Source organism: Barbus barbus (assembly GCF_936440315.1).
Source record: "Barbus barbus genome assembly, chromosome: 16".
Lineage (NCBI taxonomy): Eukaryota > Metazoa > Chordata > Actinopteri > Cypriniformes > Cyprinidae > Barbus > Barbus barbus.
Window position 1 is genome coordinate 19,570,098 of NC_136744.1, and position 27,976 is coordinate 19,598,073.

At 36.5% G+C, this 27,976-nt stretch overlaps 1 protein-coding gene across 2 annotated transcripts; it reads left to right on the forward strand.

Annotated features, from left to right (window-relative positions):
• LOC306882702 (rho GTPase-activating protein 22-like) lies at positions 1-27,961 on the forward strand. Of its 2 annotated transcripts, XM_079437534.1 has the most exons (10): positions 1-160; positions 5,570-5,769; positions 8,651-8,738; positions 18,751-18,879; positions 22,168-22,375; positions 22,834-22,966; positions 23,939-24,012; positions 24,139-24,260; positions 24,384-25,275; positions 26,491-27,961. In XM_079437534.1, exons 1-10 carry the CDS (start codon positions 136-138, stop codon positions 26,711-26,713), a joined length of 2,094 nt encoding a protein of 697 aa, XP_079293660.1. In that variant the 5' UTR covers positions 1-135; the 3' UTR covers positions 26,714-27,961. The 2 variants fall into 2 exon arrangements, with proteins under 2 accessions (XP_079293660.1, XP_079293661.1); XM_079437535.1 differs by lacking the exons at positions 1-160; positions 5,570-5,769 and adding an exon at positions 6,497-6,804.
• Positions 27,962-27,976: the final 15 nt, after the last annotated feature.

A 27,976-nucleotide genomic window follows, 5' to 3' on the forward strand; every position in this document is an offset into this window, starting at 1 on the left:
ACATTACTGAACTTTACACTTATAACTGTAGTTCTCCTTTTACTTACACAGATATTTGAAGCAGTTAGTTTCAAATGCCACACATGACTATGCTAAATCATAAGCCCTAATGTACAACTCTGAGTGTTTACTACGATGGAGAGACGATGGAGATTTTTAGGTAATTAAGTGACTTCTTTTATTCATCTTATTTGACTGGAAGTGTTCTTACCGTAATTTAATTGCAACATCTCCTATAACTTGACTATGACTAACAAGTCATAACATTTATATAACCTATGACTACGTATATAGTATATTCTAGATGCTTAATTGAATGCCTCATTAATAAGTAGAGGCTTTGTTTATATAGCTCTTACTGTGGGCCTTTCATCATAAACCTTTTTAATTAATTCTCAAATCTTCTAACATACAGTCATCATGTAGTTCTGCAAAGTATTGTTACTGTTGCAACTGCTGTGAAATGCAATGTGTAACATTGATGCTGTGAAAAGTGTGACAGAATTTATTTTAGAAATCAATTGTTTTAATTATCAAAGTAGCTACTAAACGCTAATAATACAGTTAAAGCTAAATGAGGGATGAATAAAAATTCAAAGTATTAGTTTACCTAAAAATCTGTTATTTATTCACCCCCATGTTGTTCCATTACATTTCTATCTTTCAGAGAATATTTATATGCAGCTCTTTTCATAAATGACATAATGACCATGTCTGTCAACCTCCAAAAATTATAAAATTATCATGAAAATAGCCTATTTAGCCATATTCTAATTCTTCTGAAACTTTGTTTAGTTTAATTTTGTTTTTTTCTTCAGAAAAGCACACAAATTATAAATAGGTAGAATACTTTTATTGTACTTTTAGGTTGTTTCTGGTCCTTTTTGGAGCTTATGGAAAATACTATAAAATTCTTCTAAAACACTCTTTGTGGTCCACAAAAAAACATCATATGGGTTTTTAACCCATGAGAGTGAGTAAATAATTTTTATTTTTTTTGGGCCAAACTAACCCATTAACATCTGTTTTTGTTTTGTTTTTGGAAGTGATTTGCATTGAGCAAAACTAAATAAATAAAAAAGCTAACAGAGTGAAGGAGGGAAATAGAGAAGTATGTAAAATAGTACACAAGCACATGCAGATACAGTCAATATACTAAAGAGCCAATTAGGAGGGACAGCGAAGGGGAAGAAATGGCAGAAGCCCTTCTGTTTCTGCTTCACTGAATTATTGAGTGTAATCATCCAGGCCTTTAATGGCTGGTCCAGAGTGGAATTAATTTGGGTGGTGTGGGATAAATAATGCATTATGGGTAAGGGTGGATCTGAGCGTGTGCAAGAGGTCTCTCTCTTCCAGCTGCCTCTGCATGATGAGGGTGGGAGGGGCTGGGAAGCGTGCCGCTCCGTGCAGTGGGCCAGTGGGACATGAAAGGGGGGAGAAAGAGAGAGAGGAAGGGAGGGAAGAAGACAGATGCTGTCCAGAGCAGGCGGAAGAGGTGCAACAGGGCGAGGCTCAGGAGGAGAGTAGAGTACGAATCCCAACATGTGGATGGAGGACAGTGTTGCTCAGCTATGAACACCATGCTAAGTCCCAAGATTAGACAGTCCAGGAGAGGTAAGACCTTTAATTCTCACTGCATTTTCTCAGCATCAGTGTCCTGCGTTACCATCCGTAGCAACACCCTCTTCTGGCTGCATTAGCTGCGCTCAGTACCGGCTCCTGGTCCGCTAGTCTGCTGATCTCACAGCTCGGTGATGGGCTGTATATCTCTGAGGCTCCATGGCAGTGATCCAATAGACTGGGCGGTTGCTTGGTAACATCTTTCAGCTTGATTAGTGGTTAATGAGTGTAAGTGGTCTTTGGCTTTGTGTCACACTCCTTAACCAGGAAGTCATGATTCGGATACTGACACATGCTGATCATGCCTGATGTTTCATAGTGGGGGTTTTTTTTATTCACACTAAAAAATAAAAGGTGTTTTTTTTGCAGCAAAGTCATGAGAATGATTTTGGGATTCCCCAAAGAACAGTTCTTTTTTTTTCTTAGCGTTAACAACATTTTAATAAGAAGAATGTTTTTTTCACTATATTTTTTGGAATGGAAATGTTTCATGACGTTAAAGGTTCTTCATGGAAACACCATTGCAAATAATAACCTTTATTTTCAAGAGTGTACAGTACATGATGCCGGCAAGTCAAGAATAAGTGTGAACATTATAATCCAATGCCATTTTTCTGTACATGAACTGTACTTGCATTCTATTCTTGGTCTATGATGAATTGTAGTTTTGACACTTAGATTCAAGGGACTTGCAGGTGTAATAAATCATAACAGCTGAATGTCAAACAGTTTCACGTACATGAGTAAAAGCCTGTAGCCTGCTATAACATCAGGGCTTATAATGTAAATTAAATGTACATTCAGTATTTCATTTTTGTTTATTGATCAGATAACACTGTACAATACTTTTAATTAGTTGACACATTAGCTATCATGAACTAACAATGAATAATACTTTTGTAGCATTTATTGATAGTTAATGTTAATTTCCTATGAAGTTAATGTTAATTTCCACATATATTAATGGATTTTTTTAACAGTTGTATAAATTAACAAAGTATTATGAATTGACAACAGTATATTTTCTAAATTAAATTAACCTTGTTTAATAAATGATGTTGTAATGAATATACTTCATTGCTAGTTTATGATACCTAATGCATAACTAATTGAACCTTATTGTACAATGTTACCATTGATCAATTCAATGCACACAAAACAGGTGCAATATCATTTTTAAAGTTGAATTGATAATAACTGCATGGTTTTTCCTGATTATTTCTCCTGGAGAATAGGCTTGTCTGCTTCAGCAGTAAAAGGCTATTTGTGGATTGCTTTCTGCCATGCTGTGCAACATAAAGCAAACAGGAGCATTTGAAGCACACTGTCTGTCTTCTGTGCTCTGCATTTGTCATCTTGCATATGGATTGTGTCACTTTTGATGAGGGTATTGAGTTTGCTGTGTTTTAAGCGACTGCAGCACATATACCAGCACAGCAGGCTCAAAGACACTGCCAGGTTTCATTTGCCGACTGCTGTGATATTTCACTCTGAGTTTAGGAACATTAGATGTACTGACAATCACCTTTCAGTTTTGCACTGTACTTATACGTAATTTATCAGGAAGTATGACAGGTAGATAGACAGCAGAATTATTATATATTTAAATCTATTTAATATGATTTATTTTGATTTTCCTTTAATGTTACATTATATGTTAACATTAATTTCAAAAGTTAAGATGTTTTTAGATGTTTAAAATATGAAGTCGTGATGGATCTATTTATTCACTTGCATTTTGCATATAATATTTTTTCACGCCTACTGTAAACTACAGAATAGAGCTGGATTAGTTTAACTAGAAGGAATAATCCAAACCATAAAGGAGCTACAGCAGATTCATTATTATTCTGTTCCTCATGCCATACTCAAGGTGTCCTCATAAAACATGTCTTGTACGAAACTCTTTATTACGAGGCTATTTTAAGCAAGATGATCATTTCAGGCAGAGATTAATTGTTGATATTAAATCTTAATAATTTTTAACAAGTCTTCAAATTCAGTACCAAAGCACTGAAAGAATATTTAAGGAACAGACACATAAAAAAGGCTATTTTGTCATTCCAAAAAATTAGTCTGAATAAAATATGCATGGGCCTGGTCAGACTTCCAGTATTTTTAGACGGAACATGTCACAGGAGCAGAAAATCAGACAAATGGGGGAAAATTCTGATGCTGAACGCTCTGCCCGGTCGGCAACCTGTGTGTTATTGAGAGTTGGCTGCTAGACTTATGGGTAATAAGGAGAAACACCATTCTGTGTGTCCCTAGAGATTGTTGTTCAAAGGGCAAGATGATTTTAGGGGCTTTTCTCCCACCCTCCTTGTCCCATTTGTGCTCTCTCACTCTTTCTCTCCATGAGGCTGTGAGGTGTACATTAACACTGATGAGGCTTCCATTACTTACAGTGATTGAATCAGAGTGGCAGCATTTGAAGCCCTTTATTCAGACGGGAAGGCTGAGGACCAGTCATTGCTTTTATGCAGTACCTCTTCAACTCTGTAACACAGAAAGGAATAATATACTTGTGTTGTAATTTAAGGAAGTATAATTATAATTTGATTATTTACACAATGGCAAGAAAGTTAATAGGATAGAATGAAACAGGAGGGTAAAAATGTTTAGTGAGGAACTGAGAGTTCACTAACATGATGCTGTTACCTTTTATATATAATATTATATAATATACAGTAATTTTATATATTTATATATATATTTTATATACAATGTTTGTAAAAAAAAACAAAAAACAATTGTTTAAACAATTTAAACAAAAACAAATGTTGAGACAAACTACAAAAAAATCACACCATTTATTAAATCCATTGTTAATACTGATGTTTGTGTTGATGTTCGTCCACCGAAATTGACATCACATCCTGGAGGATGATGTCACTGAGGAACTGGCTTGTGTTAGTTGCAGTGATGTTAAAAAATCTAACAGAATGGAAACTGATATTGAAAATTTGATTATTAATTAATTATATTTGAATATTCAAATGATATTATAATATTTCCAATAAAACAAAAAACAAAGAAACATGTCAGTTGAAGAAGGAACAAAATAAAAATTTAAATGTTCTTAATATGTTAAAATATAGTATATATTAGTATATAAATAAAGTATAATTGCAATAATAATTATTATTAGCATTAAAACATTAAACTGCCATTAAAATGAAAGTAATAAAACTATTTAAAATTCATATGTTCACTTCATTGTGAAAATGTGATAACACAAAAATTAATATGGTTTCCAATTTTGGTTTTTTAAATAGATTAATTTTAAATATAGAATTTTAATGCATACTCTTAATATGAAAAACTGCATAGTGGAAATGTCCCAGCAACTGTAGGCCACTCTGATAAAGGCTAGAAAAAAAAAACAATCATGACTTGACAAATAAGATCAGTGGGACAAGAAAAAAAAAAAGAGGGCGATCCGGAGTGATCCTAAACATGGCTGTCTGAAGAAAGCTTGGGAGTGCACTCTCATGTTTAATGCTATCCTGCTGCTCTCAGCAAGCAGGAAAGCAAAGAATTGATTTGTTTCTCTCTTCCGGCCCACAAGAATAAAGCAGCAGCCTGTGACACTGGGCATGCCTCTCAAAAACAGCTGCCCAATCTGATCTGCTTTGCTGTGGTTTGTGGTTGTCTCTGGTCAAAATAAGGGGAATTTAAATTAATGAATAAGCCTAAAAAATTGGCTTTTATATCACCGAGAAGCCTGTCATAAGGCATGCATGATTCATCTTGTTTTCAGCTGTGGTGGGCAAATTACTTGAATTGCCGAACACATCTATGCATTTTTATGTGTGTTTCTGTGTATATACTTGTGCAGACTAGTAGAGGCTAATTCACTTGGTTTAGATGAGCAGGATGAGAATGTACTGTAAATGTGACATGAAATCTAACCTTTGAATGTATGTGCATGTGTTTACTTTTTCAGCCAGGTCTAAGAGCATGGTCATGGGGGAGCTCTCCCGTGGCTCCAGCCGGCCATCGTCCCCCAGCCTCCAAGACAGGGCACTGAAAGCAGGCTGGCTAAAGAAACAGCGCAGCATTATGAAGAACTGGCAGCTGCGCTGGTTTGTGCTTAGAACTGACCAGCTGTACTTCTACAAAGATGAGGAGGAAACCAAACCACAGGTACAGTGGGAAGATGACAGAGCAACCTGAGAACAATAATAAAGACAGGTTATTTATTATTATTTCATTTATCTGGAAAATAATGTTGTCTTTCAGTCACATTAATCAAAATAAAGTCTGGCCCTGTTGTGTCTAAACAAGGTGACAGTTAATGTTGTAAAAATAGGTTTAAAAAATAATAGACCTTGACCTTTTATTTCATATCTGATCAATAACTCTACCTCTAAAAAAAATCTATATGTTATTTATCTTAATGATGTAAAGGGGTCATATGATGTGATTTCAAGTTTTCCTTTCTCTTTGGAGTGTTACAAGTTGATTGTGCATAGATAAGATCCCTGAAGTTGCAAAGACTAAAGTCTCAAAATCAAAGAGATATTCTTTATCAAAGTTAAGACTCTACCACGCCCCCCCCCCCCCCCCCCCCCTAAAACAGCTCATTCAAACACGCCCCCACATGTCTACGTCATGATGTGACAATATTTGCATAATGCGCCCAAATGTTCACGCAAAGAAAGAAGGCGTGGTTTCAGTAACCGCAGTAGTGTTGATGCAGCCATGTCAGGGAGATGCTGTGTGTTTCTATGCGGAAGCAAAAGCACTTTATTTGGCCTTTCCGAAAGTAGATGCAATTAGGAATCATTAAGATTACTTACAACAGAACAGCACAACCCAGATGTTCAAATTTGTGCAATGCATTTTATGGACAACTGTTTTGTGAACATAGGAGAGGAGGTAATTCTGACTTTGCTATGACAATCTGGCGGTTCTGAATCAGCGACTGTAAGTATGTTTTGTTATTAGTTTATGTATTTGCTATTGACTGTTCAAATGCGGTGTTTTGCTCATCATGTGTGTGTGTGTGTGTGTGTGTGTGTGAGAGAGAGAGAGAGAGAGAGAGAGAGAGAGAGAGAGAGAGGCAGGGTCACATCACAGTGGAGTCATTTTTCTTAATCGCGGCTTGTGTGCAAATACATAGGAGCATCATCACTGTGTCTGTAACGCGACTGTTCCCCTCTCGAACTTGGACTGATGGTAAAACTAAGGACACTATTAACTGTCTTTATATTTACTTTGAAAGCTGAAGCTCACGATTATTGTAACTAAGAGGCGTTACGTTTCCGGCGCGTGCTTGTGGTGTTCGGCCAATCACAATGCACTGGGTCAGTTGGCCAATCAGAACAGACTGCACTTGATGGAAGGAGGGGCTTTGTAGAAAACAATACATTTGAGAGGGGCGGGGCATAGAGGAACTACAATAATGTACAGTATTTGAAAAATAATTAAAGCATTAAAGCATGTCAACATATTCTGTTACACCAAATACACAAAATAATGCTCTTTAAAATAGCATCATATGACTCCTTTAAATGAACGCTGTTCTTTTGAATTTCTATTCATCAAAGAATCCTGAAAAAAATGTATTACAGTTTCCAAAAAATATTAAGCAGCAAAAGCATTATCAATGTTTTGTGAGCACCAAATATTAGAATGACTTCTCATAGGGTTAATATGACACTGAAAGGTGTATTACTGGAATATATTAATGTACCAAATGAAATAAATTAACAGGAATATATTACATATATTACAAAATATAATACAACAGAATAGTTATTTAAATTTTTTTAAATATTTAATTAAATTAATGTATTTTTGATCCAATAAATTCTGCCTTAATAAGCGTAAGAGACTTACTCATTTAAAAACTTAAATATTAAAAACATAAAATAAACATTTGAGACTCTATGCACAAATTTGCACAAAATATTAAACAACACAAATGTGAAATAATTGGTCAAATTGCTATTTTATTTGTAAAATAAATAATATACTGTCACTTTCAGCTCCTGTAAAATTCCCCCTTTTTCCCCTTTTGATGTTCATATATAATATTTGTTTAAAAATTTGTAGTTTATATGCGGTGTATATATATATACAGTAAATATATATATATATATATATATATATATAAAGAAATATATATTTTGGTGATTCATTGTCCACTATCAGCAAAGCTTTGGGAACACAGCTATATCCTCCTCACTGTCTCCATTACAGCAGGATGACATCAGCATGCTGTTAGCCTGACAAACTAATTTGGAAATAGCATGACCTCCTGCTTGGCTGTAGTGTAAGTCAAAGCATTTAGCAGATACAGAGCGGACGACCTGTGACCCCTAATGCAGCATGACTTTCCTCAGCATATACGGCTTACTCTGGCTCATCCATCCTTCAGCTGGTATTATTCTCCTCTGGAGCCTGTAAACTCCCTGTAATGCTCCTGCTCTCTTTCTCCACCCCCACCCCATCTCCATCCCAGCTAAATTCAATCTCTGCAGCAGAAATGTGCCCAGCTTGCATTTGAGTGGGTAACCCTATAAGCATTTACCCTTATCAATGCATATCCTCTGAAATTTAATTTAACTGCAGCTGAATGGCAGAGAGGAATTTTAGTTGAGCGATGAGAACTTGCATCGCTGTGTTAATGCTGGGGCAGCGAAGAATGGAGGATGAGCTAAAGGAGGCTGGTGCATAATTTATCATTTGACTGTGGTTGGGTCTAATTATGCATGACTCAGCATTGCTGATTACAGCGTAAAATTGGGCCATGCGCACAACAGAGAACTATAATCCCACACTGCCTTATCTGCCCTGAAGGTGAGCCCCTATAGGCGCTTATTAGCACCACAAATCAATTATCAAATTACAATATCCTAATGGAACACTAATCTCCAGTTATCCCTGAAGAGAAATTGTTCATTTACTACATCTTAAAATGATGTAGAACTGTTCGGAATGAACACAAATTGTTCTAAAAAGTGCCCCTCAGACCTGCTTTCACTGTTTAAAGCAATCTTTTCTTTCTTTTTCCCTCCAGGGATGTATCCCGTTGCAAGGTAGTCAAGTAAACGAGCTGACAGCCAATCCTGATGAACCCGGGCGGCATCTTTTTGAAATAGTTCCAGGTAGGAGATAATTAAATTTACCAGAAGCTTCTGTGGTCTGATTTAATAAAGCATTTAAAGGCTTGTGGCATCAAGGCATAATCTGTGCATTTTATATTGTGTATTATTACTTATATTCTTCATCCTACTTGTCATTCAAGGAGGAATATAATGGCAAAGCAAGAAAACAGATAAGGCATTGTGTTTGCAGGCTCTGAGCAGCGGCTTGCATATTGTTAGTGTTGAAATACAGCTTCCTCATTACCAGAGTTAATCACTAGAGGGCATTAGGTGTCCTCTGAGGATACATGAAGGACATTTGTGAAGACTAAAATCCATTCATGTGCAAAATGCTGACCACCTACAGTGTGGTCCAAAAGTCTGATACCTTATTGAAATCTGATTTGTTTTTGTTAAAACCTATAATAAAATCATTTTTAAAAATTCAATTGAAAAAATTAATGACAAAAAAAAGGATATATATATATATATATATATATATATATATATATAAGTGTTGCTTTCATTAGGCAAAATGGTAATGTACTCAATATCCTGAAATAACCATTCATTTTTCATTTAGTTATGCTGATAATATAATGTAGCTATTTTAAATGCATCAACACATTTTCTATTAGATTAGGAAAAAATTTTTTTTTTGGTAACAATACAATAAGGGTTCCATTACGTAACATTATCTACATTACAAAAGTTGTAAATATTATTTAATGGACCTGAGCTAACATGAATTAACGATAAACAAATGCATTCTTATTAACTAATGTTAACAAAGATTAGTAAATATTGTAACAAATGTATTGCTCATTGGTAATTAATATTAGTTAATACATTTAGTTACATTAATAGGACCTTTTTGTAAAGTGTTACCCAAATTTCACCAGTGGTCTCCACTAGTCAATCCTTCTGTTTAGACCCACTGTGTGAGGTCATCTGTATCAAATGGTACCTTTATAATTACCCACAATGTAAAGTTATTGTTGAGTCGTTCATCTGGTTTATCTATTTAGTTTTCGTTTACTTAGTTTTGGAGTGTCACATACCAGGAATAATATACGATTAGCCTGAATTCCAAATTCAAAGTAAACAATCCGCCTCTGTTGTGTCACATGGGTCATGCTAGATGCAGTATGTTCCTGTGGGACAGTTTCTGCTGAAGCATCTATTGTTTACATGTACTCTGGGAACCTCCACTTATCGCATCATTCTGCACAGCCTGACCCAGCATCTCATAAGATAAGGACGTGACCTTATCCGACCTTGAATTCAGTATGGCGTGTAAGGCTAACATGAGCTGTTGCAGGTGGTCCTTGATTTAAAATAAAGTCTAAATGGGTGAAACTGATACACATTTGCCTGTGTGGTCCACAGCAGTGACACATGCTTAATGAGACCTTCAAGATGCATTTAGTGACACAGCTGCTTGTGTTGAAACCAATGAAAGCAATCATTAATTGTCAAGTATTAGAATATCTTATACACTCTAAGTATTTTGAAGCATGACAGCTGGACTTTTTATCTCCATATATCTGTGGCCCTACCGGTCAGGTTTTTTATTCCCATCCTATGCAGAAATGCTATATAAACATCTGTTTGCATTATGAAACTCGTCCACTACAGTCAAGTTTTTATAGCTTTGGTGATGTTATAGTGAAATGCTGTTGTCTTTTTACTGGGAAATTTTATTTAGGTGCTTAGCAACGCTCATACTCTCTCTCGTCTTTGTCATAAAATGACTGATGAGAGAATTCTTTCATTTACAACAAGTAAATATCACAAGCTGTTGCTACAGCAGTCAATGAACATAAAAGTTCAACCTACACAAACACGTGGCTTCACTTGGCATTCAGGACTGATGTGTCTGTATTCTTTCCTGAGACTTTAATACTTTAATTAACTTTAATACTTTAATTTCATGCTGACGCAAAATCTAAGCATGAACAAGTAAATGAAAGGTAAAAAAAGAAAATAAATAAATCATTAATGTTACCACCATTCAAAAGTGTTAAGTCAGTGTGTTTAAAATAAAAAATAAAAAAAAGTAATACTTGTATTTAGCAAGGGTGCATTAAATTGATCAAAATTGAAAGTAAAAATGTGTAATGCTACATATTATTTCTAATTTAAATAAATGCTCTTCATTTCTGTTCATCATATAAAACAGCGCAACTGTTTTTAACATTAATAATAAGAAGAAATATTTGTTGAGCACCAAATCAGAATGTTCTGAAGGATAATGTGACACTGAAGATTGGAGTAATGGCTGCTGAAAATTCAGCTTTTGCATATTTTAAAATATAATAAAATAGACAACAGTTACTTTGAATAAATAAGTCATCATAATATTTTTAAATATTACGGTAACACTTTAGATTTGGGACCAATTCTCACTATTAACTAGTTGCTTATTAGCATGTATATTACTAGGATGATGGCTGTTTATTAGTGTGTATAAAGCACATAATAATGCCTTATTCTGCGTGACCATATTTTAGATCTCTTAATCCTACCCTAAACATAACAACTACGTCACTATTAATAAGCAGTAAATTAGGAGTTTATTGAGGCAAAAGTCATAGCTAATATATAGTTAATAGTGAGAATTGGCAACTAAAGTGTGACCTATACTACTGATTTTACTGTATTTTGTTCAAATGTATTGACAGAGCATTACGTAAATTCATACTTAAACTATGTCATGCTTGAAAATTACACACTTTTTCCTTTTACTTTTATGTAAAAATTAAAACTGATTAGTCATTGATTGTTTGGCATGAAGAGTGGACACAAAAACCTCTGATGTGTCTTGGTGGTCTTGCATCCCAGATTATTGAAATTAAGATTAAAAGTGAATAAAGGCTAAATCCCTTGTCTCGGAGAGTCTTAGGAGTTAGAGAAAGAATAGCTCTTAAAAATAGGCCAAACAAAAGGCAAGTCTTAGCAACTACTGCTGAGAATGAAGCATGCATTAGTTGTTGAGATTCTGCACTGGCCTTCATTTATGTATTTTTCTTTCATTCTGTGCTACATACATTATTATTATCACCCCATAATCCTTTTGCAAGGTAGACAACGTGAGCTTCTCCGTATAATGGTGTTTTGTTAAGTACACCAAACTAAACCCGCTTTCCATAAGTCCTGGTCTTTTTATATCAGTCACTCAAACAATGGCTCTATTTACGCTTGCTCTCGACACAAAAGCACGACTGCAGACTGGAGTAGGGAGGTCCGAGCATGTCCTTACAGCTGACAGAAGCATCACGCTCTGTCTGTGAAGATTGCAGTTTGGTACATTAAAAGCTCTGATCTAAAGCCTTCTGGCAATGTGCAATAAAAGCATCTGTGTAACACACAAAGCCCCTTGTGGTCTTCGAAATATCTTCAAAGAGGGGAAGTTTTAATTAATAAGCTGTTAGATTTAATAGGGGAAAAGATCCAGGCAACATGCAGAGATTTGTGCATCAGGCTTGCAGAAATGTTTAACCGGCCCCCCCCATGAGAACACATCAACCCCCCAACCACACACACACACACACACACATAGATTGATTAGCTGGGTCTGTTTGTGTTGGGGGGGGGGTGTTTGCAGTGTTTGGCAAAGATGAGCACTGTGGTGGCTCCGCTCATGAGGGTGAACGAGGGCGAGTCTGACAGACCAGGGGGGCGGGGAAGAAAAAGGTTGAAAAAAAGAGAACACAACAACTCTTTTTTTAATGAATGAATGAAGCAGACTGAGGACTTGTTTTTCGGGTTTCTGGCGGTGATGGTACTGTGGGGTTCCTTGCGCTCTCTCTTTCACTCTTTTTTCTCTTCTATTCTATCTTTCTCCGTCCCATGCATACTTTTTTTTCCACTCCTTTCTCTGTTTTCTCTCCCTCAATCGCACACCCCTGGCACACGCCTATGTTGCATATTCACCTTCCAGGAGGGCCAGAGATGTAACTAACATGGCACAGCTGTAGCTCTGCCCTCTTTGGCTCCTGCGTGCCAACATGGGGCTCGGTTGCCGCAAGCTGCAGGAGCACCGATCTGTTCATGCTAAGGGTAAGGATACACTTTCCTCATAAAGACGGCCACTTGTATGGATTGATAGGTGAGATTTACCGTGGTGAAAGTACAGTGCGGCGTTTATAGCAGGATAGGAATTTATGGGCGATGGGAGTTTTGTTTTTTAACCTGTAAATCGTCAATGTTGGATCCTGCTGTGGGTTGTAAGGACTGTAACATCTGGAGTGTCAAATGCATGAAAAAGATCCAGGAAGCTGTGGCTTTGTGAGCCGTGTATTTTTGGAACAGGCTGTGAGGAGTGGAGCTGCTGCTGGTGAGGTAGTCTTGCATGAATGTGAGGGCCTGTAATTTTGCCTGAACTATGCTGAAAGGTGTTCGTCTGCTCTCTGATCTGAAACTGACACTTTAACCCTTTCCTTGCTCATTTTGATTCACATTTCATATTAAGTTCCTAAATGATTGCTATGGTAACAATGCAGATGTTTCTTTGTGATATTCTGTTATACTGATGTGCATTTACAGATGTCATGATCTCAGGCAGCAGTTCCCAACCAGGACAACCACAATTCCTTATGATGTACTTGAGTAGTTTCCAGGAGGTGCAGACTTGCTTTGTTAAACAAAACATGACTAACAAACAACTTTACAAAGAAACTCTGGGGCTATTAAAAGGTTTTGTAATTAACACTTAACACATTTCATTTCTTTGTAAAGAAATAATTAAAAATAATATGAAATAAAACAAACCTTTAATCTGTGTTGAACATATTTGAATACACCGACTTGGGGTCAGTAAGAATTATTAATGCGTTTTAAAGAAATCTCTTATTCTCACCAAGGCTGCGTTTATTTAATCAAAAATACAGTAAAAACTTTAATATTGTAAAATATTATTACAATTAAAAATAACTCAATATATATTAAAATAATTTATTTGTTTGATAGCAAAGCTGAATTTTTCATGCTGTTCTTTTGAAAAACAGTTGTGGTGCTTTTTTGGGATTCTTTAACAAATAGTTCAAAAGAATGAAATGTATTTGAAATAGAAATCAAATGCTGCAGAATCACATAATACATGTCTTTACTGTCACATTTCTGTTAAATGAAAGTATTAATTTCTTTAAAAAAAAAATCTTACTGACCCCAAACTTTTTAATGGTGTCACACCCGGACTGTCTGTTTGTGTTTTTCTCCCCATGTGCTCCCCATGACCCAGTTTCTCCGTTTAATTATGTCATTTGTCTCACGTGTGTCTATTTGATTACTCTCGTTACCCCATGCATTTAAACCCCAGTCCTTGCAGTCTGTTTGTTGGGTCTTGAACGTCAAGTTGTGCTACTTGTGTCTCCAGCCAGCCCTGTGTTACCCTTGGTTTGTTTATTAAAGACTGTTGATTGTGAGAATTCTCCTGTGTCTCTGCGTTCCTTGCTCCTTCGCTCCAACGCAGTAACAGCATCGTGACAATATGTACTTGCTCTGTACTTGTTTCACTCACCCCCCCCCCCCCCCCCCCCCGCAATATTATATCACTGTTTTTGTACCATTTGATGTCTTAGTCAATCAAACCAACATCAAACTACATGCAGTTATAAAATAAAAGATTCTATATTTCACACATTGATTCAGTTTGAAAGGAAACTCTTGTTTTTTTCACCTACAGTATCAAATGATTTTAGTTTAAAGGTGTAATGCCCATTTTTAATAATGATGATAATGCTAAATGATATCCAGTATATATTAGACAGAAAGAACATTATTTTATGTTGATGAAGGGGTACTTGTGTTTCACTTTTTTTGTACACAAGACAAAAATGGTCACAAAGTTCAGAATAATCCTTGCATTTATCTACAAAAACTTTTCAGTTGTGAAAACCTGGCTAAAGCGATCCATCACATTCTGAAACCATTAAACTGAAAACTAAAACCACACCATAAAAGATATAATTGAGAAGACAAAAGGGTCTGAATTCTTGCCCTAAATATGTCTCGCTAAAGTGAGTTTTACAAAGCTAGCAATACAGTATATATACATATTTGTTTCCTTTTGTATTATGGCAAATCGTTAGGTTGATACATTAAAAGCATTTTTTATATGACGTAATTCTCTTCTGTGATACAGTGCCGATTCTCTGGGCTGTGCCACACAGGAAGAGCTAATGGCTGTGAGAATATAAGGAAGCCATTGGGGGTCAGCTGATTTTATGACAGTGGGAGTCATGAGGGCCCATCAGGAGAACAGAGACTCACAACGGAGCAGCTCTCATCTGCAATAATTGGAACCAGAGAGAGCTAAACCAACAGGACTGATAAGAGTTTCCAAATGGCAGATGTTTAGAGGATGTTGGTTTTGTGGAACAGATTTAGTTTCAGCATAATCACCAAATTACTCTACATAAAGAATTTAAACACAATTGACACACATTGTGTTAGCAATTAGCGGTTAGCTAAATTATTCCAACAAAGTGGACTTGTAGAAGATTAGGATGTGTCTGTGACCACTCTAAACTAGATAGCATATCTATTCTGAATGTTCTAGATTGTTAGATTGTTTCTGAAAAGAATGTCAGGCAACACAACTAGAAAAAATGCTGGCTTGACAAATTCTTGTCTGGAAGTGAGTTTCGAGGTCTTGCGTATTTTAAATGAGATACAGCATTAAAGGAATGCAAGCTGTTTAGGTGCTTTCGAATGGTTTCTAGGCAGTTACTAGGGCGTTTCTGGGCTGTTCTGGTTGGTTGTGCTCGACTTAAGTGCCAGTGGTTCCTATGTTTGTTTGTTTTTCATTTTATATATATATATATATATATATAGAGAGAGAGAGAGAGAGAGAGAGAGAGAGAGAGAGAGACAGTTAGCAAGACATATGTTATTATATACAGATATGATATACAGTAAAAGAAACTATATTCAAAGTTGATCTGTTAAGTTATCTGTTAAGCAAAAAAAAAAAAAAAAGATGTTTGTTGATATAAAGTTTTGCTGAACTTTATCCTGCTGTCAGTTTTGTCATTAAGTTAAGATGCAGACTTTCACCTCTGAAGGCAAGTGTGTCTGCAAAGTGCTGGATTTAAAATAAAGATCTCCATCTGAAAGCCTCAGGCCTGTCTTGCTGGATATCCTCCCAGTGTACTGCTGGCCAAACCGCACACTGTGCCTTGGGCTTCGCGCTACCTCCCATTTTGCTCTGATAGAACATAAGAGCAAAAGACATGCAGCAGCCACCTAAAAGCTGCTGACTGAGCTCTTATAATCTGATTTCATTCAAGGTGTGAAATCTTTGTTACTGTAAAAAGATTTAACAAAAAACAGTGCATTGTAGTGCTCAAAGACAGCTAAAACAATATTATTACTGATAACAAGTGGAAATTCTTTAAAAAAAAGTGTGTGATAGGACGGACGCCTACGTATTTAACTAATGGGACATTAGTGAAGAAAATTTGTCTCGCTCCAGAGCAAAAACTCTTGAAGAGATGAAATTCCCAAGTACATGTTTTATCTTGAACAATGCATCATGTATTAAAGGGTGGGCTGCAAGGCATGACATTGTTTGGTTCTTACCACAAGCGGAATGCAAAACATGCACATCACTGTTCAGTCCTTCCTTTTATTAATAGTCCATATCCATGACCTTCCCGTGGAAATATGCTGAATGTCATAGTAAATTCATTGTTTGGGATATGTATGCTGGGAGAATGTTGATGTGAGCAGTTTAGCCTAGCTTTGGGTAACAGAAAAGGGGCGGCAAGGACATCTAAAATCCTGGGAATTCAGATATTAGAGTATTTTGTGAATGTGGAGTGATTATTCCTGACCTTGAATTTGGCCTTGCAGGAGTACAGAATGAAAATGTGTCCACTGGTGCCTTAGAGTCCAAGACAACCCAAAATCTGAGGGCTGATGTACCTACAACACCAGAACAAATGTTCAAACCACTAGTGCACACATATGAGCATTATTCACTAAAATTTTCAATTTAAGATAATATAAAATAAAACAAAATTTAATTCATTCTAAAAATCAATTACAGTTTTAAAATTGAAATGGCATTCTGATGTTATATCTTGGATTCAAATTTTTTGTCAACTTGTATTTTTGGTTGTCAATTAGCACAAATTTTGTAGTTTTTTTGTATTAATTGGTTGTAGGTCAACTCACTCAAAGTTGACTCAACTTTGCAGGGAGAACAAAAAAAAACATTATTTGTGGATAAATTTGGCTATATTGGCTCATTGCAAAAAAAAAAGCAGACTTATTGTCTGTTGCAAAAAGAAATACAAAACCTGTAAAAAGGTAAGCTGATAAAAAATTGAATCCAATATTTGGTAATAATATAGCAGAAATTTAAGAGCAATTTTCACACCACAAGTGTAACAAGGTGGCAAGTTCTTATGCCCTGTGTGAGCAAAGTCAGTAAGTTTAAGTCCAATGCGATAAAACAATAACTAGCATCTTCAGGAAAAAGAAAATCCTCTCCGGGTCAAAATGAACCAAACACAACATGAAAGTTACACCTGTCTGTGTCTGTTATAGTTCAGTTAGTCTTTCAAAGTCAAAAGAAATAAAGGTCAGTCCTAATAGAATCAACAGCTTGTGTCTTCTGAAGAGGTCACGCTTACGTCTCTACAAAGTCAAGTCTTTGATTATTGTCATTACATGTGAAAGAAAGGCAGTGGAACTGCATCTGCCAAGGGCACAAGCACAGAGGCAATGCATCACCCACTCCCACTGTATTTCAGACATGCAGACAGAGACAGTCAGGCGTTCCTCTGGGAGTCCAATGTGTGTCGTCTGACACAGCCACTAGCTACCTGACAATACTCAGTTTATTCTGCAGCCAGGCTCAGACAGATAATGGAACCATCCATCCACAAAAACTAGGTTGAACAGAATTTATGCTGAGGATATTTTCGGGAGATGAAGAGGGAGGGCTGTTTGTGGAAGGAAATGAAAAGAAGTCACAGTTCCACAATGCTAGGAATTTAACACGGCATGCTGTGCTTTTGAAAACCATCCAAAAGCAAATCAAACGAATATGAACTCTTTAACTCTAGTTCATTTGAATAACAGAATGATTAAAAAATCAGCTCAAAATTAAGTTCAAAAGATGGCTTCTCTAATTGTCATGGGCAATGTAACACATTTCAGTTCATCTGTCCTTCCTTTAAGAACGAAATACCACTTTTCTCCTGTGCTGCTATGGTTAATGTCTGGTATGTAGGATGATGTCATAAAGAGAAATCACTGTTTTGTCTATGTGCTGTTCCCCCATGGCTTTGGTGCCACCTAGTGGTATATTCACTATAAAATATTGTAAAGACAACCATACCCTGTGATCTGCACAGGGTATGGTTGTTTGTCTTTACAATATTTTATAGTGAATATACCACTAGGTGGCACCAAAGTCATGGGGAATATTAGAATATATTGAAATAAAACAGTATTATTACACAAATAATTCTACTATAATAAAGAAATTTCAATGTCTGTTGGCCTCTCCTTATATATCTTGTTCCATGCGAAAGTTTAGGGTTCGTAAGATTTTGAGTTTTTTTACAGTAAAACAGTAATGTTGTTAACATTTTAAAAATATTTGAATATGTAATTTATTCCGGTAGTGGTAAAGCTGAATTTTCAGAAGCCATTACTCCGGTCTTCAGTGTCACATGATCCTTCACAAATCATTCTAATATGCTGATTTACTGTTCAATGTAGAAAACAGTTGTGCTGCTTAATATTTTTGTGAAAACCATTATACATAGCTGTTCAGTCACAAAGACCAGCAATCATTAATTATATTATGCCACAGCACTAGCATTATGTGCTTTTAGTCAATTATGAAATGAGTTTTCAAGTGTTCTAATAAAAATAGCAGAAGCATTTACGATGTAAATGAATAGAATTATTCATGTTTTGGTATTTATCTGTCCTTTCAAGTGTCAGGGGACTGGATGCTGTCAGTATCAATCAAATTATTTATTTGTTATGTTTCCCCTCTCTGTATCCATAGGCTGTACAGGAGAGAAAGACAGATCGGCTCTCAGCCATGAGGCTTTCCTGCTCATGGCAAACTCCCAGAATGACATGGAGGATTGGGTCAAAGCCATTAGACGTGTCATCTGGGCTCCCTTCGGAGGAGGTAGCTTATCTCACACACAAATAAAACCTATGCATTCTATCTTATGAGGCAACATAGTCAAGAAAACAAGAAAACTAAACTACCAAGCATATGTCTGGTTTTCTGTTTCTCATTGTTTATGTAGAGTGTGATCTATATCTGGCACACAGCTTATATCATGCTGCATGACTGATATACAGGCACACTAAAATAACAACAGCACTGGCAGAGTCTGAATAACTGGCTGACTCTTTAGGCATTGTGTTACAGGTATTTAATAACAGATTATTTTTGGGTGTCTGAATAAAGGCAAACATTTTAATATAATTTTAATGATATTAAATATCTACAACAGGAAGCCATTGTTATGTGTCCCAGAAAGAATGCAGTTCTCAGCATAACAGCAACAAGACTTCTCAATATCGTCCTTAAACATCAAATCTCACCTCTCAAGCCTCCAGGGGCCTGTACCATGATGGTAGATGAACAAATTCAGAGTAACAGGATAGAGTTGACAAAACCAAATCATTCTAATCTGGCTTTGTTGGTACCATGAAGGTGATCATCAACTTTCTCTGTCAAACTCAGCCTTGATCCCGAGTTAATGGAGTGCGTGCACATGAATGTGTGACATCAGCGGCGAACAGCCAATCACAACACAGAGCAAGTGTGATTCACTTCTCACTTTTGTTAAAGGTTAAGAGATTAAAGAATATGAGGAATTTAAACACATTTCCACTGAAGTACTTGTCCATAAAAGAGGACAAATAAAGTAAATTATCTTGCTCTATCAGTGCAGTCACAAGTGAAACTTGTGAAGTTAGTTTAGATAGTTGATAATATACAGTGATAGAGACTCAAACATGTAAGGTCATTTAGCCATTTTTAAAGTGTTATCTGTTGATTCTACCACTTATTTATATTGACTATGATCTGTATATATTAATATTAATTTAAAATAAATGCTTTATAATAATTGTTAAACTAAAAATGCTTGTGTGTAATGGAGTAATAATAATATAAATCATATGTAAATTGTAATTATTATTAAAGGCAAAAAAATTTGCTGTATTTATTTATTTTTATTTTTTTTAAGGTACTTCAAAGTGACCTTGTAGGAAGAGAAACTGGAGGAGTGTCTTTTTTTGTGTCAGACATGTGTCACTTTGCTCACATCTGATTGGTCCAATTTCAGTTTGAGATCTCTAACCCAGAACATAACCCTATTCCATACTATGGAATAACCTGCCCAGGAGCAGGTTAGTTGTTCGGTGTAAGTTACTATGGCAATGAACGCAGCTAATAACCAAGCCACTTTCATGCTACCTAAAACCCAGGATTGGTGCAAACAAAACTGAAACTTACCTGGCTAGCCAGCTAAACCGGCTTCATGGTACAGGCCCCAGGTGAAGTGGGAAGCCCAACTCGATGCACTTGTAAATAGATCTCAATCTTGTTATTGAGTTTACAGGATGCTATCTATAAGCCTACAACAGATCTATTTACATAGATTTTTTACATTCAGACCGACGGCACAAATGTGACAGTTCAATAAAAATATGTTAATATTAAGTAACTTGCATTTTAGACACAATATTAACAATCACTTTGTTTATTTTTGCTCGTCAAACAACTTTTCCAAAAGTCCTACAGTAAAATGGCCGTTGCAATTCTCAGCACAGGGGTGTTTCCTTTCTGAATGAATCCAAATCGGTTGAGTGAATGATTATATGATTCACTCATATGCTGCGTCCCAATGTGCCTACTTATACTACGCCCTTAAAGTATGTACTCTTTTGGTGAAGAAAAAGTACACACTTTTGAGTGTGTAGTAGAAGAGTAGGCAAGCTTTGGGACATACTATCACCACACGACTGCTCTGTGACATCTGTTACACGCACCCTGTCACTGTAAACTGGCCTGTCAATCATCTTGTCACAGTTTACATCCTCCACATTTCACTTCATTTAACTTCCTACCGTATTAGAGAGAAAAGAAGTAGCTCGTTAACTCAACATACTATGCTTTGGGACACACTTACTGTAATCTCACATACTATTTAGGATGGATAGTATGAACATTGGGATGCAGGGAAAGAGATCACTTGCCACCACCTACTGTCTTAATGATGTAACCTTGCTAAAACAGTGTTGTTATTGTTAACTAATACTAAATTAAAACTTTTTTGCTTGTTTATTGAAATAAATAGGCCTATGACATAAAATAACATACATTTAAAAACGTTAAAATAGCATATGAAATGTTGCCTTTGCAATTAACTGCAACAAATAAAATCATTTAAAACTAAAATTGAAATATTTAGCACATATAGGCCTAAAATTAAAATAAAAACTCAATATAAATTATATAAAAGTTAATTCATAATGTGCTATAACAGTTAACAGCTAATACTGAAAAATCATTGGTCTGCGTGATAAAAGCAGTGGTCCTTATATCAGTACTTGTGGAAAGTCGCGATCACTAGTTGTCTATTTAAATAATCCTGAATATTTAATAGTGTAAAAAACATATAGGCCCGGTTTCACAGACAGGGCTTAGACTAAACCAGGATTAGGCCGTAGTTCAATTAGGACATTTAAGTAATTTTTATAAACATGCTTATAAAAAAACATTACTGGGGTGCATCTTGAGACAAAACAAAGGCACTGATATATTTGATGATCAGTCAAATCAGATGCAAGTTTATTTCAGTTGAAACAGCTCAGACTTATATTTTAGTCTAGGACTAGGTTTAAGCCTTTTCTGTGAAACCGGGGGATAGTGTAAATAATTTTAATAAAGTCATCGCTGGGAAAAATCTGGGCATTGATGGGTTAAGCAATATGATACTTTTCTGTGTAATCGCTTGCGCTCATCCCATTCTCTCCACGCTCTGTGAGGCTGCTGGATTACCATTACAATGAAAGAAGGCAAAAACAGGTGTGAACACTCTCACTGACATTCTCATGCATCACTGTTCACTTGTGCCTGAAGTAGACTGCTGCCCGTGCCAGCAGGGATCTGTCATGTGCCTCATGCCTGAAGTTACAGCTCTGTCTTGTCTGTTCGCTCATCGTGGCTTGTGTGTGCTTGCTGAAGACTGTAGTATACGAGGCAGAACCGATGTATTGCAAGGTATGATAGGATACTGTACAGTCTTTGAAATGGTACATTTTGGAGTTTTAATTTAATTTTGTGAAGCATATTTTGATTTCAAACAGTTTGATAATGTCGTCGCAAGTTTAAAAAATGTGTTTTTTTACAATATCACTGTTTTTACATGTTTCTCTTGTGCTTGTATTATTGTAGGTATCTTTGGCCAGCGCCTGGAGGACACAGTACAGTATGAGAGAAAGTTTGGACCCCGACTTGCCCCTCTGCTGGTGGAGCAGTGTGTGGATTTCATACGGGAACAGGGTCTGAAAGAGGAAGGTCTCTTTAGGATGCCAGGACAGGCCAACCTGGTCAAAGAACTGCAGGATGCTTTTGACTGTGGGGATAAGCCTCTGTTTGACAGGTGAGACAAGTTCAAAACTTCCTTTTACATTTACATTTAATCACTCAGCAAACGCTTTTATTCAAATTGACTTAGACATGAAGAATAGCTCAAGCAATTTATCACAAAACTCAACAATATTTCCACTAAATTATGCCAAGTGTCAGTTATTAACTAGAGTAGCACTCAAGCTGTAGCAGAAGTCAAATGCAGATTAACAGCTTTCTTTGGAGGGCCCAATAAACTGGTTAGTAGAAACAATTTAGACTGATGTGAATATCAGTGTTATAAAGAGCATGAACATGCTTTAAACATGCTTTGCTCTACCAGTTTAGATCAGCATGAGTTTCTATTCTATATCTAGGCTGGCTTATGCTGGTTAGGTGCTTGTCAGTGTGTTGGACCAGTTTACCACATAGATACAAAAACTAAACTGATGTGTTTGCGTATCCCCCTGACCTGTGTGTGACTTCTTGCAGTAACACTGACGTTCACACAGTGGCGTCCCTCCTGAAGCTTTACCTCAGGGAGTTGCCAGAGCCTGTGATCCCCTTTAACAAATATGAGGACTTTCTAACTTGTGCACAGTTTCTGCTAAAAGATGAAGAAGTGGTGAGTCTGCTATACGTCAGTCTTCAATGAGATGAAGTTGAATTAAATGATGTTTAATTAACAAAGTTCGGGAGGAGCACGTCAGATACTTAGCCTAATTAGACACAAGTGGCACGTAATCAAGTTCATCAATACACGGATATAAATACAGCCGTCATACCTCCATTCATTTGACGATTAATCAGCATCCCTCCACCACCCCTTCTCCTCCATTTCCATTCAGTTCTCACCACATGGGGGTACTCTGGGTTCGGGCAGTTCCCGAGCACGGAGCCCTTCCCCAGGACAGCACGCCAATAACATATTACCATACTCGCCAAATACGCATTACGTTTATCGTGCTAAATATATGTAAGTGTGAACTCATGAAATAATGATTGTCCTTGCAAAAAAGAAGTACACTTTAGCATATGTTTTCAGGCACTTGATTGCATGCTATTTATAATCTAAAATTCAAATTGATATTAAATGCAATTAATTGAGGTTTAAAGTGTTTTTGACACACTTACTCTAAGTGGACCTTATGTACATCTTTATATGTCATTTCAGAATTTCATATTTTTTCATTTCTTCTGACAAGCAAACTAAAATATACTTTACTTTAAAATATATTAACATTTAATGTAATATCAAAAACAATGCAGTTAAAATTATAATCAAGCACTTCACATGTGAAATGAGTGTTTTAATCTAAACTAAAGCATGACAGAAGATTAGTTTAGTATAATTTTACATTTTTACAATGTGTTTAGAAACACAAACGTGTACTTTATATACAATTTATTGGATTTTTATTTCATTAATAAAATATTATCTACAAGTACAGTGTTTTTTTCTTTTAAGATTTATAGTATACTACAAGGGCACATTCAGTACAATTAAGGGTGGTTTTGAAAAGCTCACTGCACCCCCCCACTAAAAACCTTGTTTCCTGGATTTGTAATGTATCTTGTTCCCATGTGTCTTCTAAAGGGACTCAGTGAGCTCGTGAAGCAGGTGAACACTCTTCCTCAGGCTAATTATAATTTGTTAAAGTACATTTGCAAGTAAGTGAATATATAACATCTCTTCAGTTTTCCTGTGCATGGTGATGTTGTTGAAACAATTCCTTATCTAATTTGAATAAATGATAAATTAATGTCTGTTGTATTCACGGTATGAATTCAATGCAGATTCTTAGATGAGGTGCAGTCACACTCGAATGAGAACAAAATGAGCGTTCAGAACCTCGCAACAGTTTTTGGACCAAATATCCTTCGGCCTAAAGTAGAGGACCCTGTTTCAATGATGGAAGGTAAGTAAGTCTGGACATTGTAATATTTATCAGTTTAATATAATTTAAGTTGAAATGACTGGTACAGCCAGTTTGATTATTCTTACATTTTTTAAAGTGTAGTTATTTACATTTGTTTGTTAGGAACCTCCCAAGTTCAGCACCTGATGACGGTATTGATAAGTGAACATGAGCGTCTGTATGTGGGGACTGAGGAAGATGTGTCTTCCGAGCAGACAGGAAGTTGTCTTCCAGGTCAGCGAGGCATGGCAGAGTGGATCTCCGATGAGGAGATGCTGAACTGCTCATCGCTGAGCCAGACATCCAAAGTTGCAGAGAGTGTGTGTGGCAGTGCCACATCTTTAGATATCAATACAGGTGCCCCTACCACTGCCAAAATGACACCTCAGGGAAAAGCTGGGGTGACGGTCAGCCCCAGCAAACAGGCAAAATCCCTCCCCTCCTGGAAATACTCCTTCAAGAGCGGAGGGGTACGTGCTCAGCCTGTAAAAATTGGGAGCTCTTCTGTGGACATGTCTACCTTGCCCAGTACGGGCAACTGGTTGATGAACGGGCTTTCGTCTCTGCGCAGCCACCGGCGTACGTCATCAGGAGAGCGCATGGGCAAGGATTCAGCCCTGTCACACCGTCTGTCCACTTACGACAACGTGACCTCATCCAGTCTCAGCGTACCCAGCGTCGCAAGCACGCCATGGTCCACATCCTCCTGTGAGATCTTAGTGGCCGACTCTGTGGGTAGTGACCCCTCTGGACTGAACTCTGTGAAGGTGGATTGGTCAGCTGGAGGGTCTGTCCAAGAGCAAAGTGAAGACAGGGATTCTGAGGTCACTGAGAGCAGTGAAGCACTGGAAATGTGTGTGAGCAGTGCAGGCTGCAGTGAGAATGGAAATGGAGAAGATGCGGTGAACATCACAGGAGATACTGATATTAGCACGACAGCACTTAATGGCGTGGTAACAGAGTTGAAAGACGAGTTAAAGAAACAGAAGGCCAACTACGAATCTCGAATACGAAGGTATGTGTGTATGTGTGGCATGTATAGTTTTTTTAGATCTTGAATTGATTGTATTGTTGTCGCTAATTGCTGCAACCTCATGTGAGAGACAGGTTGCAATTAAAAAAAAAAAAAAAAAAATTAGAACATCACATATTACTGCTTCTGGGTCCAAACACTCTATCAGATGCCAAAAGTGAAATCTCAGTTGGCCAGACAGTGATTCATCTTTTATTAATCGTTATTAATCACGAGCCCAGAGACTGTGAGTTTTTCAAAGCTGAGCTTAAATGTGTGATATGAATAAAATAATGCTCATAAACATCTGAAGCAACTAGAGACTTGGACCCGGAAACAGTATTTCTTACATTGTGACTTAACAAGCAGATAATGGTGATTATAAAATATTTTCTCCTATCCTAGTTTTAATATGCAGACATGAGGAAGCCATTTTGTTGGTTGACTTCCTATGAAAAGAGTAAAAACTTTGCGGGTACGTTCACACTTGTAGTTCGCTTCTCTTGGTTTGTTTGGTACAGACCAAAAAAGAAAACAATTCATTTGGTCCTGGTCCGCTTAGCGTTCACACTGGCATTTTTGACAGCAAACCTAAAGATACCGAACCTAAAGGCATAGTCATACATTCACAACCTGATTGGTCGGGTTGAATGACATATATTTTGTGACGGAACTTACCGAACACCTTAAACAATAGGTGTGTTCGACTTAAACCGATGAGTGAATGACAAATGTACCCATTCACTGATCGATCTGCTCAGTGCTGCTTTAATCTTGATATTATCAAAACATTGTTCTGTTTGAGAAACCTGACCAGACCAACACAGCAACAATGTCTCAACCAATGATGTGAGTATGGGGCGTGGCTTTCTGTCTCTGCCAATAGGGGAGAGTGTTTGAGAAACCTGCTTGACAACTATTTTTATTTTTGCATTTTCATTTTCATTTGGTACTGCTATCAACATGGAAATAAAACACTTAACCTTTCAGTTTATATGATTAACTTTTCCAATAAATATTTATTAATGTTTTTTAAAGTGTTTTTTTTTTATATTGTATTATTATTTTGGGTGAAGAACAATCCAAAATGTAAATTTAGTTCTTAACATCAAACTAATTTTCATTTTTGTATCGTGTTTTCTTTGTATTTCCAACAATATCACATGGAGTATTTGGCATGAACTTTAAAATGTAATTAACATAATATATTTTTCTAAGGCTAGAGGAATCAAGTGTCACTATGCGTAACCAAATGGAGAGACTAGAGGAGGAGTTGGACCAGGACAAGAAAAAGTATCGAATGTTGGAAATTAAGCTCCGTAACTCTGAGCGGGCCCGTGAGGACGCAGAGACCCGCAACCGCTTGCTTCAGAACGAGATGGAGGAGTTCTTCTCCACTTTGGGAGATCTTACATTGGGAACAAGGACAAGCAAAATTTGACTGGACCTCTAACAGACCTCCTGATTTAACACTGAGAGACAATGTGTTTGTTGTAGATAGAATTTCGAAATCTCTCTGCTCATGCATCATGAGTATTCAGAGGTCATTTTGTGCTGTTTTGTTACGGCGACTTGATCATGTGTAGCAGTTACACTTTTCTCTCTGATCTTCAGTCTTGCATTTTAAAGGAATAGTTCACACAAAAATACAAATTCAATGGTTATTTACTCACCCTCGTATCGTTCCATACCAATATGCTGTTTTCTGCAGACAACAAAAGGAGAATAAAAAAAGCAAAAAACAACAACTTCAAAAGTAGTGCACATTTTGTGTGTGTAACATACAAATATGTAAATCTTGTTCTTAATGTCAAACTTGCCAATTGCTCTTTGTAAATAATAACATTTTCATTTTTAGGTGAACTATTCCTTTAAGGTGCCATTCAGTTATTAGCATTCATCACTTGCATAACCTAACCTGCACAGATAATACCAAAGCATGGCATTTCTGACCAGACTGTTTCCAGTATTTGCCTCTCACACAAGGCAGGTCATTTGAATGGCATTTCTTGTTAATGCATGGTATGAAATATGTCCTGCTGAACTGTCTCTTGAGGTTTTGGGGAAATTACCACACAATCCTTTTTCATCCAAAGTCTACATCATTTACAAACAGTCACCATATACGTACAAGCTGCATCTCATCACACTGTGCCTCGCACTTCTAGACATGAGATCAACTCACACCTCCAGACCTCACAGACACAAACACTTTTCAGCAAATCCCTTTATTGTAAGTAAAATGCACTAGAAGAAAATACTTTATATCAGATTAGATGAGGTAACACCATCCAAACTGTACAACTGTCCAAATGTACAACAGTTAAAATCTCAACCCTATCAAAACATCACTTCAGCTGCAAGATTGCCAAGGCTAGTATTTATTTAAGCTTATTAATGTACCTAGAACTATTTCTCAGGTGGTGTTTTTTCAAAACACTCAGTGAATGAGTGTCTTTATATAAAATAGATGATGGAACTAAGGCTGACATATACTTGAATGTGTTAAAGTGGCTTTTTTTAAAGTATGCACATACTGTATGTTTGTGTGTTCGTTTTTTTTCTGTTAATTGATTCCTGAATGCAGAAAGTGCCAAAGTAGAAGTCTTCAAAAAAAAAAAAAAAAAAAAAGGGTGTTTCATTTCAAACGAAGACTGACTAGTCTTCATAATAAATTGCTGTTGTCATCAAAAAAATGTTGTGA